The sequence below is a fragment of the Aedes aegypti genome, chromosome 3 (assembly GCF_002204515.2).
Source record: "Aedes aegypti strain LVP_AGWG chromosome 3, AaegL5.0 Primary Assembly, whole genome shotgun sequence".
NCBI lineage: Eukaryota > Metazoa > Arthropoda > Insecta > Diptera > Culicidae > Aedes > Aedes aegypti.
The window spans coordinates 326,217,725-326,233,714 of record NC_035109.1 but is presented as its reverse complement, the minus strand read 5'-3'; the positions used below and the strand labels follow the sequence as shown (position 1 = coordinate 326,233,714).

Below are 15,990 nucleotides of genomic sequence, written 5' to 3'. Positions count from 1 at the left end.
CAAATTAAACAAACAAATAAAAATCATTGTTATAAGGAATGGTACAACTAAATTTTAATAAAATTTATAGTTGTATTTGTTAAACCAGACATTTTTCAACAGCTCTCACTGAATTCACGGAGTTTTTAACAGTTATAACAGAATTCAAAAACATGCACTGAAGTTAAAGTTCTGATTCATGTGTAGTTGGCGCTCACTGGTACAGTTTTATTTTGGATCAGCAAATACTTTGTCTGCATTAGTATAAGTGAAATCTACATTCACTATGGAAATGTCGGCACACATATTATTCACGATCAGTTTTGTTTAAATTTTGTCGCTATATCATAGAAGAATGTGTATAATACAAAAACGATTTTTATTAGCTATGTCGCGTGTCGCGAGATTATGGAAGGAACAAGGAGCATGGTAGCAACAAAAATAAAAATTGCGTGACAAACAAATGGCATCGTTCACAAATTACGTAACGCTCTATGGAGAGTAAAAAGTTGGGTCAAACGTTATGACTTAAACAAAATTAAATAAGAAAAACATTTCCATGCTAAATGATGTCTGTAGTTGAGGGAATAAATCAAAAATAATGAAAATGACCATAACGTATCATATGCAGCATGTGTCATATGAAATAACGCAATGAAAATGAGAAAAAAGTCGTAAAACCGCAATTAAATGCATTTTTATGGTTTAACTAGTTAAAACAAAACAATCAATAGACCGCTTCTGGCCAAAAGTTCTTTATGTCATTTGAAAGTCATAAAATAGCCCTTTCAAAATCGCAAATCGCTAAGTGCGTCAATCTGCGTCCAAACTAATGCTATTAGTCCAAAAAAGCCCCATAAAAATCGATTATTTAGAAATAACTATTTTACCATAAAAGATAGCAAGTTGCAATGTTCAGCAAAAACATGTAGTTTTGGTAGATAAACAACTTTGTAGAAGGCACAAAAAATGTCAAAAAATGTCAAAAGTTATACTAAAATTTTGATTTTTAAGTGTCATTTTAAGAAAAAATGACATATCTTGTAATGTATAAGAGATAGAAATTTGGTGTCTTCGACAAAGTGTCTTGAATTAACATGTGCTACAACTTTGCTGAAGACACCGACCGTCTATCTTCAACAGATAAAAAAAATATTTTTTTATCTCACTTTTAGGTGATTTAATCACCTGGCCGCTAGTATCAAAAGAAGCGCTTTCACAAATCAAGAAACTTCCCTGAACAAACTTTTTTGCTAAAACCAACGGTTTAGACGCTATTCCATTTCGATCACAAAATCAGCAAAAAAAATCACTGTGCTTTGTAGCAGGCGGACTCTAACCACACGGCTAAGGAAAGTCATTTTATGATCTTAAAAAGAGCATTCGCTTAATGTGCCATTATCCCCTTAATCCTCCTACAACTCAGAATGGTAATTGAACTCAAAATTCACAGAAAACATTTTAATAAGCCTATGTGAGTATTAAAATTTGGGACTGATCGAGAATATGGAGTAAAATTAGCATACATTTCTTATTGTGTTTAACGGAAATTTTGTACACAAAACAGTGAACAAATTGATTTTCACAGCACTCGTTTTATTTATCCCATTTTGCAAGCCTTGTTGGATAAATTTACTACTCAAATCATCATTCTGCAAATTGGTATGTAGACTACTATCAAATATATCTGTCATCATCCCATATGTATGAACCATAAATCAGTCAATTTCGAACCAATAATTATTCATCATGTTTATAATACCATTTTATTCGCTTACTCATACACAATATCTTATTCCTAACACTTGACTGCCACAAGTGTAACAATAAATTACTAATTATTAATCGATGTCGTTTTCCCTAAAGCTATAAATCGAGCTTTGATATACTTTGTTGGCATATTGAGCGTTTCTTTCACTACAATTCTTCTATTCTAACCTAATACTAAAGCATCAGCAGAAGAGTCTTCATTGCACCCTCCGGCATCTGAACTACTCCAAAAAAATAACAAAGACGTGCAGAATACACAATTTAACAACGATTTCAGTCTACGGGCGTAGGTCCGTCCATTTTCGTCGGTTCCACCTTAATTCGCGTTCTGTTCCTTGTTCAGCGGCACTCCGTTCTCGTCAATCTCCAACGATGGCACTAGCGGTGGCTTAAACCCTCCGTACTCGATCCGCAGGCTCTTGCCGTACGCGGGACTCCGGCGGAACTTGACGTCACTCTTGACGGCCCAGTGGTCCTCCAGCAGTGGCGTTGGTCCTACGTAGTCGTCCTTGTAAACTCCGGGCAACAGCTGAGCCGTAGACGTTTGGAAGTGATGATGATGTTGCTGTGGTAGCGGAGGTAACGGAGCTGCTTGGTAGGTAAATTTGCCTACAAAGTGCGATTGATCGATTAGCGGGTAATGCTGATATGGGTTGAAATGGTACGATGATTTACCGTTGAAGATCTCTCCGGTGAGTGGGGCACCGTAGATGGATTTGGATTTTTCAGGGAAGTGATGTGGAAGAACGTTGATATGGCCCACGTCCACATAGGACGGTGCTGGGATCGAAGCTCCAAAGTGTAGATCGTTCTTGGGGAATTGGTTGTGGAAGTAGTAGTGTTTACCGGGGACTTCGATTACAGGGGGTTTTGGCAAAGGTGGAGCTTTCAAGATAAAGTGTTCGGTGTAGTGCTTTTTCTTTCCTCCAAAAAACTTATGAAAGTCGAATAGCTTTTCATGATGAGTGGTCTTAATGAAAGCATGTGTGGGTTTGGGTTCGTGAATAGTGACAGGAATGAGCTTTTCAACGGGGTATGGGATGGGAACGCCAACTGGGACTTCTACGGGATAGTGGACGGGTACCTGAACCGGGACTTCAACGGGGACTTGAACAGGATAGGGAACCGGACGGTCAATGAATTTCTCCACGACCTTTTCAACGGTGACAGGCACGGGAACTTCAACGTGTTTCTCGACAACCGTTTCAACTGGTCGATCAACAATCTTCTCGACGACCTTTTCTACCGGGACTTCAACGGGGTAAGGTCGATTTACGAACTGAGTAACGGGGTAAGGAACTTGGACTTCTTTGGTGACGACTTTTTCCACGGGAACGGGCCGATCGACGATCTTTTCAACAATTTGTGTCACCGGATATGGAACCTGGACTTCTTTGGTGATGACCTTCTCGACAGTGATTGGTTTTTCCACTATCTTTTCCACAGTCACTGGAACAGGCACGTGATGAGGAACGGGACGATCGATGTAGTGATGAACTGGAACTTGTTTTTCTACGTGATATGGGACATGAACAGGAGTGGGTACCGGTTTTTCAACAATCTTCTCGACTGGGTAAGGAACGGGAATCTTCTTCTCAACGATACGATCAACTGGTTGAGGAACCGGCTTCTCGATGTACACCGGTTGATGAACGAGGCGTTCGACTGGTTTCTCAATATAAACGTTTTGTTTAACGATCCGTTCGACTGGTTTCTCCACTATGATTGGCTGATGTACAACAGTTGTTCGAGCTCCAAACTCGGGTTGTTTAACTTGTTGAGTCGGTTGAGGACCAACTACCAGATTCTTAAGGTTGATGCTTTTCTGAACTTCTACGACCGTTTTCGATCCTTTCTCGTCAACACAGTCCTCGATGTTCTTTCCAGAGTTGGAAAGACGCAGTCCTGCTTGAATTGGTGCCAAATATTTTTGCGAGACAGGTTTTGGAGTTACAGTGGTTGGTTCTTTAGCTGTGTATCGAGCGGTTGCCGTAGGAAGGCTCGCCGTAGTCGTTCGGAAGCGCGTGCTTAGCCTTGAAGCCGTTGATCCTCGAGCTTTGGTACTCAGGGTGATTGGGCGAATCGTCGTAACTTCGTGTTTGATTTCTACTGGTACGGATTTCCCATCGTCATCGCATGGTTCAGAAGTTAACTGATTTGCTCTGTAGCTTGTCTCCTTTAAGAACTGTCCTTTGTTGTGATCATCGGATTCCCCCAGAATTTCAACGTTGATTTGTTTTAACAAATTGTCTATCTTGTTTCCTGATCGATGATTTCTCGGAGCCGTCTCGGCCATTTCGCCGACAACGATTGGGTTGTCGAAAGACGGAACAGCGACATTATCAAGATATCGACTCTCTTTTTTCGAGCTTTCACTTGGCTCACTGTCCGAAGTTTTCGTCTCTATCTTTTCCTCAGTCACTTCCGTTGGTTTTCCCTCGCCCTCTTCGGCGTTGTTGATACTTACAACATCTTCGTTCGTTACCAGATTTTGCGTGGAGGTTACCAGCTTCTGGATTCCTTCTTCGTTGATGTCCAAGTACGGTGATGGAGGTGGTACGGGTGTTGGCAAAAACTGTTGTTCAGCAGTGGCGTTCTCCTGCCGGATAGCGTCATCGATTGTGGGTTGAACAAGAGTCACCAGCTGTACCGGCACGGCGTTGGGGTTAAACATTATCTGACTAGACTGTTCGTTGGAGTAACTGTTGGTATAGAGGAGAATTATAAGTCATTGATCAAGATATTGAAAAGAACGTTACATATTAAAAGTATTGCCCTGAAAATTTGTTTTGATATATATTTGCAATGGAACAGTGCACGGGTTCACTGTTTGAAGTTTTAGAGGTACCGTGTTATTTATGTGACCATGGCAATGAGTGAATACGGCACCGCTCAAACGTCAGATTAGTGAACTCGTGCATTGGTCCATGGACCTATGCAAGAGTTCACTATTTGACGTTTGAGCGGTGCCGTGTTATTTATGTCACCATGGACACTAGTGAATTTGGCACCGCTCAAACGTCAAATTAGTGAACTCGTACATAGGTCCATGGACCAATGCACGAGTTCACTAATCTGACGTTTGAGCGGTGCCAAATTCACTCGTTAGGCGGCATCCACAAATTACGTAACGTTCTATGGGGAAGGGGGAGTAGGCTCAAGCGTTACGGCTCATACAATTTTTTTTAATTTTTCATACAAAAATCGTTACGGAGGGGGGAGAGGGTCAAAAATGTCCTATTTTAGCGTAACGTAATAAATGGACGATGCCTTACTATGGGCACATAAATAACACGGCACCGCTCAAACGTCAATGGGTAAACTCGTGCACTGGTCCATTGAGTGATTAATAAAAGTATATTTCCTAAAATTTTGTTAAAGTTCTTCTTTAAAGCGTTTGTTCTAGGTATTATTTATGCTACAAGTATAAAACGATAATCAACAGGTCGGCATATTCAAGAAAAGTTTTTTTATATCAATTTAAGGTTTTCATTAAACTTAAGTGTGTGATTTGGATGGATGAAAATCGAAAAAATAATTTTTAACAACAAACATAACAAATAATATGGCAAGTTTCAAGAATACGTTATAAATAGCCACTATATGGTCATAGATTATATTGTTGACACTCATTCAAATCATGAGATGCATAAAAAAAACGGGTAATCTCACCCCACACACGGAAAAAAATCCGTTGCCGAATTCATCAAATAAAATGTAATAAAATCTTTAAATTGTATGTTTCATAATAACATGACTACAAGTCATGCAACCAGAATTTGTATGCGCAGGATGTTACACAAATGTAACTGTCACTTTTTTTTATTTAAGTCTACGCGTATTTTGCGATGAGTGGAGTTTTCGAGTGAAATTAAAAACGTGTAAGACTGTGAAGCCGAAAAACAAGTTATAGTAAAAACCGTAGATAGTCGAATCCATCCCGTTACTAAAATCGTGTTTTGTTTGTGTAAAAGGGTAAACTGGATACCGTGCTTTTCATAAATTTGTCCTCACTTTCCCTGCATTCTTGGTGGCATTTCCGAGAGCTTCCTAATTTTTTCACGACCCAATTGAGCTACCGGTGCTGGTAGATGTTCAGAAACGTACTTGCAAGCTTCAATTCTGACTAGGCAGTTCTGGAAATAATAAACGTTAAATGAAGATTTTGCTTGACAAGTTCGTCGGCGATTTTAACTGCTCGGGCGTCTTAGAACAGCCTGCTCACACAAGCAGGATGTTTCAGTCCAACTTTTAACATCCTCAGGATAGTTAAAGATAGACACCATCGTTAAAAACTGTCCCATCGCCAATTCAACCGAAAAGCATTTTGAGCCTAGAAACCAAGAAACGATGTTTGCAATAATCACCAGATGTTCGGGTTCCTACAGGAGATGTGGCACTCTTGGTGACACTCGTTTATGTTGACATTTTTAGAATGTATTTTCACGGTTTATTTCTAAACTACCAGCATAAAGCCGTATCGCTTTCAATCTTCATGTTATTCGTTTACCCATGACAAACATGAACTGGAATCTTGATTGACGTGTAATGTTTGTTTTCATGAAATTAGTTCATGATTCGGGGATCCTGCTTCATGATTTCATGACTCAACTTGCCGCTTTTCATCACCAAAATCGGTATCATAAATAACAGGTATCTAAATTCATGAATAGTGCTAATGTTTTCATGGACTGCATTCATGATTCCAAATTCTGTTTCATGATTTCATGATTGATGTTGTCACTTTTTATATAAAAAATGAGAATCATAAACAAATAAATAAATCCATGAATTGTGCTTATATGTTTTCATGATCTTTACTCAAAGCTTCAGCGTGCATGCTTCATGATTCATGATATATTTTACACTTTGCTTCTTAAAAATTGAAAACATAACGTACAGCTGACGTTACTGAAAAATGATTCGTGATTTCATAACTTTTGCTCATGGTGTATTTTCATAACTTAAAAACACGCTATTCCCCATATCATGACACTTTTTCTTTGTTTAGATTGCCACATTTTATTCCGTGTAGGCCCAATGTTAACCCGCATGGTGGTATCGCAGTTTTTTAAACTGTTGGTTTGTTTAATAGTACTCATACTACAATCATACTAAAGCAGTGACTCCCAACGTTTTAAAGCCTCGGACTCCTTAGAAGTTCTAAAAACATCTCGCGTTCCTTTTTAAATTTATATTCTTGGAATCAATGCTCAGGTGGGATTTGAAACCACAACTCTAAACGAGCGTTCTACTAGCTAAACTACCGAGTCACTGGATGACTGAAAGTTTAAAATTTAAATACCACAGAATTCAGAATGGATCAACGGATATACTTGGCATGCTCACCAAAATTCGCGTATGTGATGCACCACAAGTAATAAAAGAATTTTCCTATGATCAACTGGCAAAGTCCACTGAGAATCAAGCTAAAATCCAACATCTACTAAAAACTCTGGCCAACAGTTCGTTGAAAGATTACCAAAAGAATCAAAATATTTTCACCAGTAATTCACATGAAGCTCGCCAGTATTGTTAGGCATCTACAAAAAAATTTCCACCTGGAAGCTGCTACGAATATTTTTATTAATTTGCTAATGAGTGCATATTATCCGTACAAACCTTAAAGTTTTGCCACTATGCAACCAAGCTAGACAAGTTATAGAAATATGGTTAATGTGTCAGACTATTACATTCTTAAGCAGTGAGTTTGATACATTTCTGATTTCAAATATTTGTGAAACTATTAAACGGTCTTAGCGAACACTGTTTTTGAGCTTCATAACGGAAGAGAAATGTCCTTCGAACTTACTGAATTTTGACCGAATTTTGTTTTATTTCTAACCTATCTAGAAGTCAAATATCTTTTTAATAACAGCGGCCTTCGGAAATCACGTCCTCGAAAATTTTGACTGAGCTTTTTTCAGTACCAAGCAACTTTTTCGAAATTATTTAGAATTCTATTTTTATGAACAAATAAATGCATTTGGAAAGGTATATGCACTTTATTTTTTTTTTTCAACTTGGGGTATTTTTACCCATATTTTGTTGCTCGGAAGATAATATACAGACACCCTGTAAAACTCAATTTTTTAAATTCCTGTGGTTGTTCTTGCAAAAACTTTTCTAAAAGATTGCTGTTCTGTTCAATGAAATAATGGATCATTTGATATCTTTTCAAGAGATTTGATGGTATTTTCTTGAAAACAGTTGACACCCTGGAGGCTTGAGAAGTGAATGACAGTGTTCACTGTGTTTCGGTTGGAAAATGGATTACAGTAAGGCGGCATCCATTTATTACGTAACGCTAAAATTGGGAATTTTCGACCCCCTCCCCCCCCCTCCGTAACGCTTTTTGTATGAAATTTTTTAAAATTTTGTATGAGTCGTAACGCTCGAGCCTACCCCCTCCCCCCCTTCGAGCGTTACGTAATTTGTGGATGCCGCCTAAACACATTTTCCTGTATTTTTATTTTTTTTTATTTTGAACAAAAAAACTGCTGTTGAAAATTCCGAAATCAATGACGGATCCTGCCCCCAAAGTAAAGATGGTCGAGATTTTTGCCTTTGAAATTTTAGTACAATCTTAGAAGTTGATTCCAAACTGTTTCACCTTAAACTCATCATTCATCGCCCTTTATTTAATAAATGAACGGATTAGGATTTGATCCCAGATCCTAGGCGTTAGAGCCTTATGTTCTTACCAACTAGGTTTGTCGCTATCACTTTAATTTGGAGCTACTGTTCTTTCTACTAATCAATATTGTATTTATTATTAGAATAATAACTTCTAATCGTCTGCATTCGACTTTTATGAATCACAATACTCTCTATTGAACTATCAGTACCTGGTGTCAAACATTTGATTAGCATCAGACAGCAACCAAACATTTGCTTGACTCTATAGTATGTTTGGACTGAATTTAGATCCCAGTTAAATATTTAACACCGTGTACTATATAAGCTCCCATCTGACAATACATTGCTCTTCTAGAAAAAGGCCATTGTGGTCAAGAAAGCCGATTCACACTAAAAGTGGCATTTAGAGCTTACAACGGAACCCAGTGAACCACGTATCGTATAAGGATGTGCGCCAAAAATCTCATATTCATACGTCAAAAATCAGAATCGCACAATATGTCAAATCAAAACGAATAAATGTTAACACAAATTGTATATAATTCTCCACTATGATTCATTGTCGACAAACTTTGTTGACAACAAACCATGCCGTAAATAGTATAATCTAGAATCGCATCAAGTTGTATATACTGACAGATCATATATCAATGCAGATTAGCATCAAATGAAATCGCAATAACTTAGCAAAATTTGCCACCCGAGGTCGGTATCTTCTGGCGGTGAGCTTCAAAGAACAACAAAGCGTGTGTGCTGTATAGCAAACTTCCTTTCATGTTGGCAAATAATCACACCTCATTCATGTAGCGGTCTGTGCTGTAGTGGTATGGTAGCGGTTTAGGGATCCAATGGTCCGGTGTTCGAGCCTCACTGAAAACTTTTTTTTAATTTTATCGGAATTTTGTGGCATCGTATTGCTGACCATGGAAAGTCTAAAAAAGTCGTGCGAAGTGCGTATATGGCCTCCACTTTGGTGTGTATATAGCGTTTTCATGCATTTTATACGAGTGATTTGATTCATATATAATGATGTAAAACGAAAAATATACCAACCGAAATGTTAACTGGGAAACTGTCTTCTACAAGATTGTTTGTATTAGTTAGGCCCTTTGTATAGCGTTAATTATTGGGCTGCTCCACATTTCTATAAAAATGAAATAGACAATTTTTCTATTTAAGGAAATTATGCTATACATGCTTCAGGAAAGTGTAGCTCATTCAAATCAAAGCAACTTTGCTAAAATAGTTTTTGTGTAGCTTTTGAATTGACTGATTTAAAGCTCCTATGTTGATATCGGATGGTCATTAGATGTTGGTTTTCTGGCTTCAGCGTTTCCAATTCTAATATTTCATCAAAGTTATTTATGGACCACTTTTATAGCTTTGAATAGCGTGTTATATTATGAATGAAGAAGTTCTCTATATCTTTCCGATCAGATTGGATTGTTGTTTATCTTGCAAAAACACGCTTATTTTGATTGTCAATATATCTGATAGTGCTATTTCTGTATCTTTAATAAAAATGCATTGAAAACAGTGTATTTTTATCACAAGAACTCCAATAACTTAAAGTCGTTCATACTTTCTTATTCATAGACCACTCAATGGTAATTGGGAAACAAAACTCTAAATTGGTCTATTTTTAAGCTACAGAAACAATTTTCAGACAAAGTTGATTGCAATTTGATGATCTATAATCTCGTTGATGAATATATACCATAAAATATTTGCTAGATTTAAAACCGCTCCGTTGCCGAGAAAAAAAGAAAAACAATGAACAAGCAGACGTCATCCCGGGCTCTCAAACTATTTTGAAACACGAAAATCTGGTACAGTAACCTTCGATAAGGGACATATCGATAACCGGAGAGAAAATTGGGAACAAAAAATGTTAAATGTCAATGATTTTTTTTTTCATATTTTCTTCAATCAGAGTTTTGTAAGAAAAACAACAATAACTTCTAAATGAAAAGAGAACAGACAGAGAACTCCACCAAATTTCGTTTTTTTTTCAAAGCTATAACAGTAGTTCATAGACTACTTTGAAGAGATATTAGAATTGGAAACGCTGGAGTCAGAATAGTTATTAATGCAACGAGTTGCAAAATGATGATGTCGTAACAGTTGGATTATTTCCTCGAGAATAAACATGTTTCAAGAAAACCTACATGGGCATTCATACGTAGCAACATGTATAATTTGTCAATCAGGTAGGCTGTGGGATGAATGTCATACATTATCACATTTTGCTTATTAAATTTTCACAGAAAGAGCAGGTAAGACGACGCATACAGTTTTCAGTCATATTATTAGTCATTCGAGCGCTGAATTGTCTGTAAATACGTATACCCGAATCACCCCATAAAACTCCTGTCTGTTTTTGTAGTGAACTTACACATTCTACTGCTTCCTCTACGTCCTATTTCAACTCAGAATCCCTCATAGTCAACTAGCTCCTGATTCTACATACGAGTCTACGATTCGAATCCGACTCAATTCAATTCATCAAACGGATGTAGAATCTGAACCTAGTTGACTAAGTCATTAAGGCGAAGTAGGCCGTCATTGAAATTTGTACGCGTCGTTGATGATTGTTGCTAATTCATCTCACGATTTCGAATCAAAGAAAATCAGATGGTTTTGCACTGACACAGCTGAAAAAGTATCAGCATACTTTAAGCATGTTAGCGCGTACAGTGATACTTTTTCAAGTCAATATAAACTATCAAGACTGAGTAATATCACTTTGAAATGCAAGCTGAAAAGTCATCATTGTTGCCATAACGAATGACGGGCTACTTAGCCTTAAGAAATTCAGAGCAATTGAATAAATGACGTATGGTTGCAATCCGACGTCATTTTAAAAGCTCCCAAAACAGCAAAGAAAATGCTACTTTAAGATACTGATAAAAGTGCTAAAAAGTAGCACTTTTTTGCACTGTTTCTTTTGGTAGAAAAAGTGGGCCGTTGTGTTGTCCATTCTCTTTAAAATACGTCAACTGATCTACAATGGAATGGACCGCCCTATGCCAACTTAGGAAAACAAAACTTCAATCGGTCAATTTAAGAGCCACAAAAAACTTTTTTGGCAAGTAGCTTGAAATTGAATGGACTACAGCATTCTTGAAGCACGTATACCATAATTTTACAACTAAGAAAATTTTCTATTTCATTTTATGGAAATCTGGAGCACCCTAATTTTAAGTAACGCCAAACAAAGGGCCTAACTATTCAAACAATTTTGTAGAAGACAGTTTTCGTCTAACGTTTCATTCTAAAGCTCTAAATGCATCTTTCTGCGTCAATTGCAAATTCTGGAATATTCGAATAGAAGAATATAACATACGCCCATATTCTAGCACCGGCTAGCAGCGTCTTATAGCAGACCTGACTGTACCATTACCCCACAAACGACGCCCTCCCGCACTCACCCAACGAGAGGCTGATAAGCAATCGGTGACGGAAGTTGCTGCTGGTGTTGTTGCTCATGTTGCTGTGCTTCCTGCGCGTGTCGCTGAATGTTGTCCGAATAGTACACGTAGTAGTTGCTATGAGGTCCCAACGATATCGAATGTTCATACCGAACGCCACCATCGCTCTGAGGAGGTCCCACTGTTGGCGGTGCCGACTGTGCGTGAATCACGGTGAACAACTAAAATGGCAAAACATATTTGAGAGCAATTGGGGTCCCTCCAGAGATCCATTGCTAAACCACACCTACCTCATCCGGGGGAACTGTTGGCAGCAGAATCGTTCGAACTGGTTTCGCCGGTGGGTCATTTGGGGACGGGCTTTGCTGGGTGGCCGTCCCGAGTACGGATGTGACCAGTAAGAGTGCTATCGTCGTCAGCATCCTGGATCATCAAGGCTCGGAATCTGCAATGAAGACGCGAAACGTGAATGTAATTATAGTTTGCAGTTCGGGGGGATGATCACGATGATAACATGCATGGGTTGCAATTGTGCAGAGCAATTTGGCGCGCGATAATCTCACGACACGCGGTTGAAACAAGATGATGTTGCAATTACGCTGCGCTCTGCATTTCCGAAAAAAGGAGGATCTCTTTTCGATTACGCTTCTGAAATTGATAGCTGTGTGCAAAATGTTCACCCCAATTGAGGAGGGTCGTCGATCGGATCGTTTCGCCCATAATTTGAGGCACGTTGCTGGCGGACAAGTGGACATGCGCAGCTAAATATTTAGCAGGCTCGAAGGTGAGTTACATTGCTGGAGCGTAGTCAGGATTTTCATAAGGGGGGCGAGTGATCTTCAAAGCTCATTCACGAGTTTCATGAAGAAAAAATCAACCTAACTTTCTTCTTGTATACGAATGTTAGACTATATAAAAAATCTTGAAGTAACTCCATATCTATCATTTCAAATATTGCATTAATTTCTTAGTGCCCTGTATAAGGCAACAATGTATTTCCTTATTTGTTGAAATTGAACTTAGCAACACATTTTTAAATAAATACACATTTTTAAATAAATACACACATGTTTAGTTTAGTTCGCGATTTGGCGCTAGGTGGCGCTTGTGAGCACGGTTAATTGAGCATTTCAAACTAGTTAAACATAAAGTTAACTGACCTAAATCACTTGAATTTTAAGTGAATCAAACCTGAAACACTTGAATATGAAATCAATCAGACATGAACCACTTTAAAATGAGTTAATAAGCTTTGAAGTATTGAAGCGCGAATTAAAATAAACCCTAATAATTGAATTACGAAATGAAACAAACCTGAATAACTGTAGACTGGGGTGTATGACACCAGAATCAATTGAATATGAAGTAACTCAGACACGATTCAATTGAATATGAAGATGAATCTTGATGTTAGATGAATCGATATAGAACTTATTAATGGATATGGAGCTTATCAAATCTAAACCCTTGAATATAAAGTGAATGGGACCTGAATGCCTAAAATTTACTTCAAAAATCAAACATCAATCACTTGGATATTGAACTAATCAAACCTGAGCAACGTACTTAAGGTGATTCAAGCATGAATCACTTGAAAATGAAGTGAATCAGCCCTAACCTGCTTGAACATGAATTCATACCTAAACAAGTGGAAAATGTACCTACATTTTATATGAATCAAACCTGAACCACATAAATATCAAGTAATTCGTACTTGAAACAGGTGAATATGATGTGATTTAGACCTGCAGCACTTAAATTAAAGCGAACCAAACCTGAATCATTTGAATATGGTGTGAATCCGACATAAATCACTTGGATATGAAGCGAATCAAACATAAATCACTGGAAATAAATCCTAAATCTCTTAAATATGAAATCAATCAGACCTGAATCACTTGTACATAAAGTGAATCACACTTAAAACTTTTGAAAATGAAGTGAACCAAGCATGAATCATTTGAACATTGAGTGAATCAAACCTGAAACAGTCGATTATGAGTGAATCAGATAAGAATTAAGCGAACTGAATCACTTGAATATGAAATGAATCAATTATGAATTACTTAATAATAAAGTGAATCTGACGGAAAACACTTGCGGGTATGGAGCGAACAAAACTTGAATCTTTTGAATACAAAATGAATCAATCCTGAGCCACTTGAACATAAAGTGAATATGACATGATTTTGTTTTGACTCCATATTCAAGTCAAACCAAAATTACTTGAATATAGGGTGAATCAAACTCGAAAGACATGAATATCAGACATCAATCACATAGATATGGAGTTAATCAAACTTGAACCACTTGTATATGAAGAGATTCTGACTAATTTGAATATGATGAATATGAGTGACTGTCCTGAATGAATCACTCGCACATGGAGTAAGTCATACTTGAATCACTAGAATATGAATCAGATCTGATACAATTGAATATACAATTGATCAGATTTGAATCACTCTAATTTAATATGATTACGTCCCTAATCACTTCAACTTCCAAATGCCAAAGGCTTTCTGAACAGAATTCTGGAGATTCTATCGCATCAAATTCATAAAGTTTAGGTATGTAAAGTATGTATTTTACTATCTGAACAACTTTGCCGAAGACTCGAACTTTCTATCTCTTGTGGATCACAAGCTAAAACTAAATGAAGTGCTCACTAGCGCCACCTAGCGGCGAAATCTTGAACCAAACTGTTTTTAATGTCCTTAACCTTCTGAACAACTTTGCCGAAGACTCGCACTTTCTATCTCTTGTGGATCACAAGCTAGAACTAGTTTGAAATTCTCAATTTTACATGCTCACTAGTGCCACCTAGCGGCAAGATCGCGAACCAAACTATTTGCTTCCCGGATGTCCTTGACCTTCTGAACTTCCACACTGGTTTCCCTCAACTAATCCTTCTTTACTTCCAGATATTTATTTAAAATTCTCCTTTGAATTCCTTCAAAGACCTTGCAAACATCAATGCAAAAATCTTAAGAATTGTCTCCAGAAATGACTCAATAAAAATGTCGAGGAAATCCTTTGGAAATTTTGTCGGAAACTCAAGAACTTCATGAATTTTAGAATATCCTTCAGAATATCGTTCAATGAATGTTTTATCGATTCCTTCCGAAACCCATTAGAAAGAACATTTGTTCGGTACCAGATTTTCTAGACTGGTTCCGATAAGGCTCCAGAAATATTTCCAGCAACTTGTTCAGGAAGTTCGCCAGGAGTTCCTCCTGGAATTCCTCCAAGGATTATTCCAGGATGTTTTGCAGAGATATTTCTACAGGGATTTCTATAACGATTTTGTCAAGAGTTTCTGCTGAAATGCCTCCAGAGATTTCACCATAGATTCATCCAAAAAAATCTTCAATAAATCAATGGATTACTCAGGAATATTTTCCAGAAATCATTAAATACTCCTTCAGAGATTCTTCCAAAAATTCTTAAAGGAATTTCTCCTTATATTCCTGCAAAAAATCTTCCAGAAACACCTAAGATTTCCTCTATGAAAACCTCTATTACTATTTGCAGGGATGTTCTTAAGGCTTTCTCCAGGTTACACTGCGACAATTTCTTAGAGGATTACATCAGATATTACGCCAGTGATTTCTCCAGAAATTCTTCAAGTAGTTCTCTTGATATTTTTCTAGGAATTATTTCTGCGATTTCCTTCAGAGATCGCATTAGAAATTCTTCCGGAGATTCCACCGATAATTTATCTAAAGTTTCTACAAGCAATAACTTTTTAAATTCCTATAGAGATTCCTCAAGAGTTTCCTTCAGAAATTTTCCCAGGAAATTCACTACGTGAATTATTCTTATGATTTTCCTGGTAATCCTTCAGGTATTTCCTTTGATATTTCTCCAGAGATTCGTTCTGGGCTTCCAAAAAATCTAATAATTCCTCTATAAATTCCTACAGAGTTTCACTCATGAGTTCGTCCAGGTATTTCATCAAATAAAATAAGAAGTCCTCCAGGTTTCTACCCGATTTTTATAGAGATTCTCTGAGAACTCCATTTCTGAAGAAGTTTTTTGAGAAATCTCTGTAATAGTTTCTGGAGGGATTCCATAGCAATGCATAGAGGAACTTCTTTAAAAAAATCTAGAGTGATCTCTAGAGGAATCCTTGGTAAACTTTTTGGAAAAAATGCTGGAGAAATTATTG

At 37.4% G+C, this 15,990-nt stretch overlaps 1 protein-coding gene across 2 annotated transcripts in view; it reads right to left on the bottom strand.

Moving 5' to 3' along the window:
* Nucleotides 1-1,731: 1,731 nt before the first annotated feature.
* Nucleotides 1,732-15,990, bottom strand: part of LOC5571028 (titin) — a 49,867-nt gene continuing 35,608 nt past the window's right edge. The window contains exons 2-5 of one of the 2 annotated variants that reach the window (XM_021852527.1): nt 12,110-12,264; nt 11,820-12,040; nt 2,425-4,451; nt 1,732-2,358 (exon numbers count right to left, since the gene is read on the bottom strand). In XM_021852527.1, the coding sequence (XP_021708219.1) occupies nt 2,066-2,358; nt 2,425-4,451; nt 11,820-12,040; nt 12,110-12,241 (2,673 nt within the window). In that variant the 5' untranslated portion in view covers nt 12,242-12,264 and the 3' untranslated portion in view covers nt 1,732-2,065. Of the gene's footprint in view, nt 4,452-11,819; nt 12,041-12,109; nt 12,265-15,990 lie in introns of both variants that reach the window. The other variant, XM_001659416.2, reaches the window with a different exon arrangement.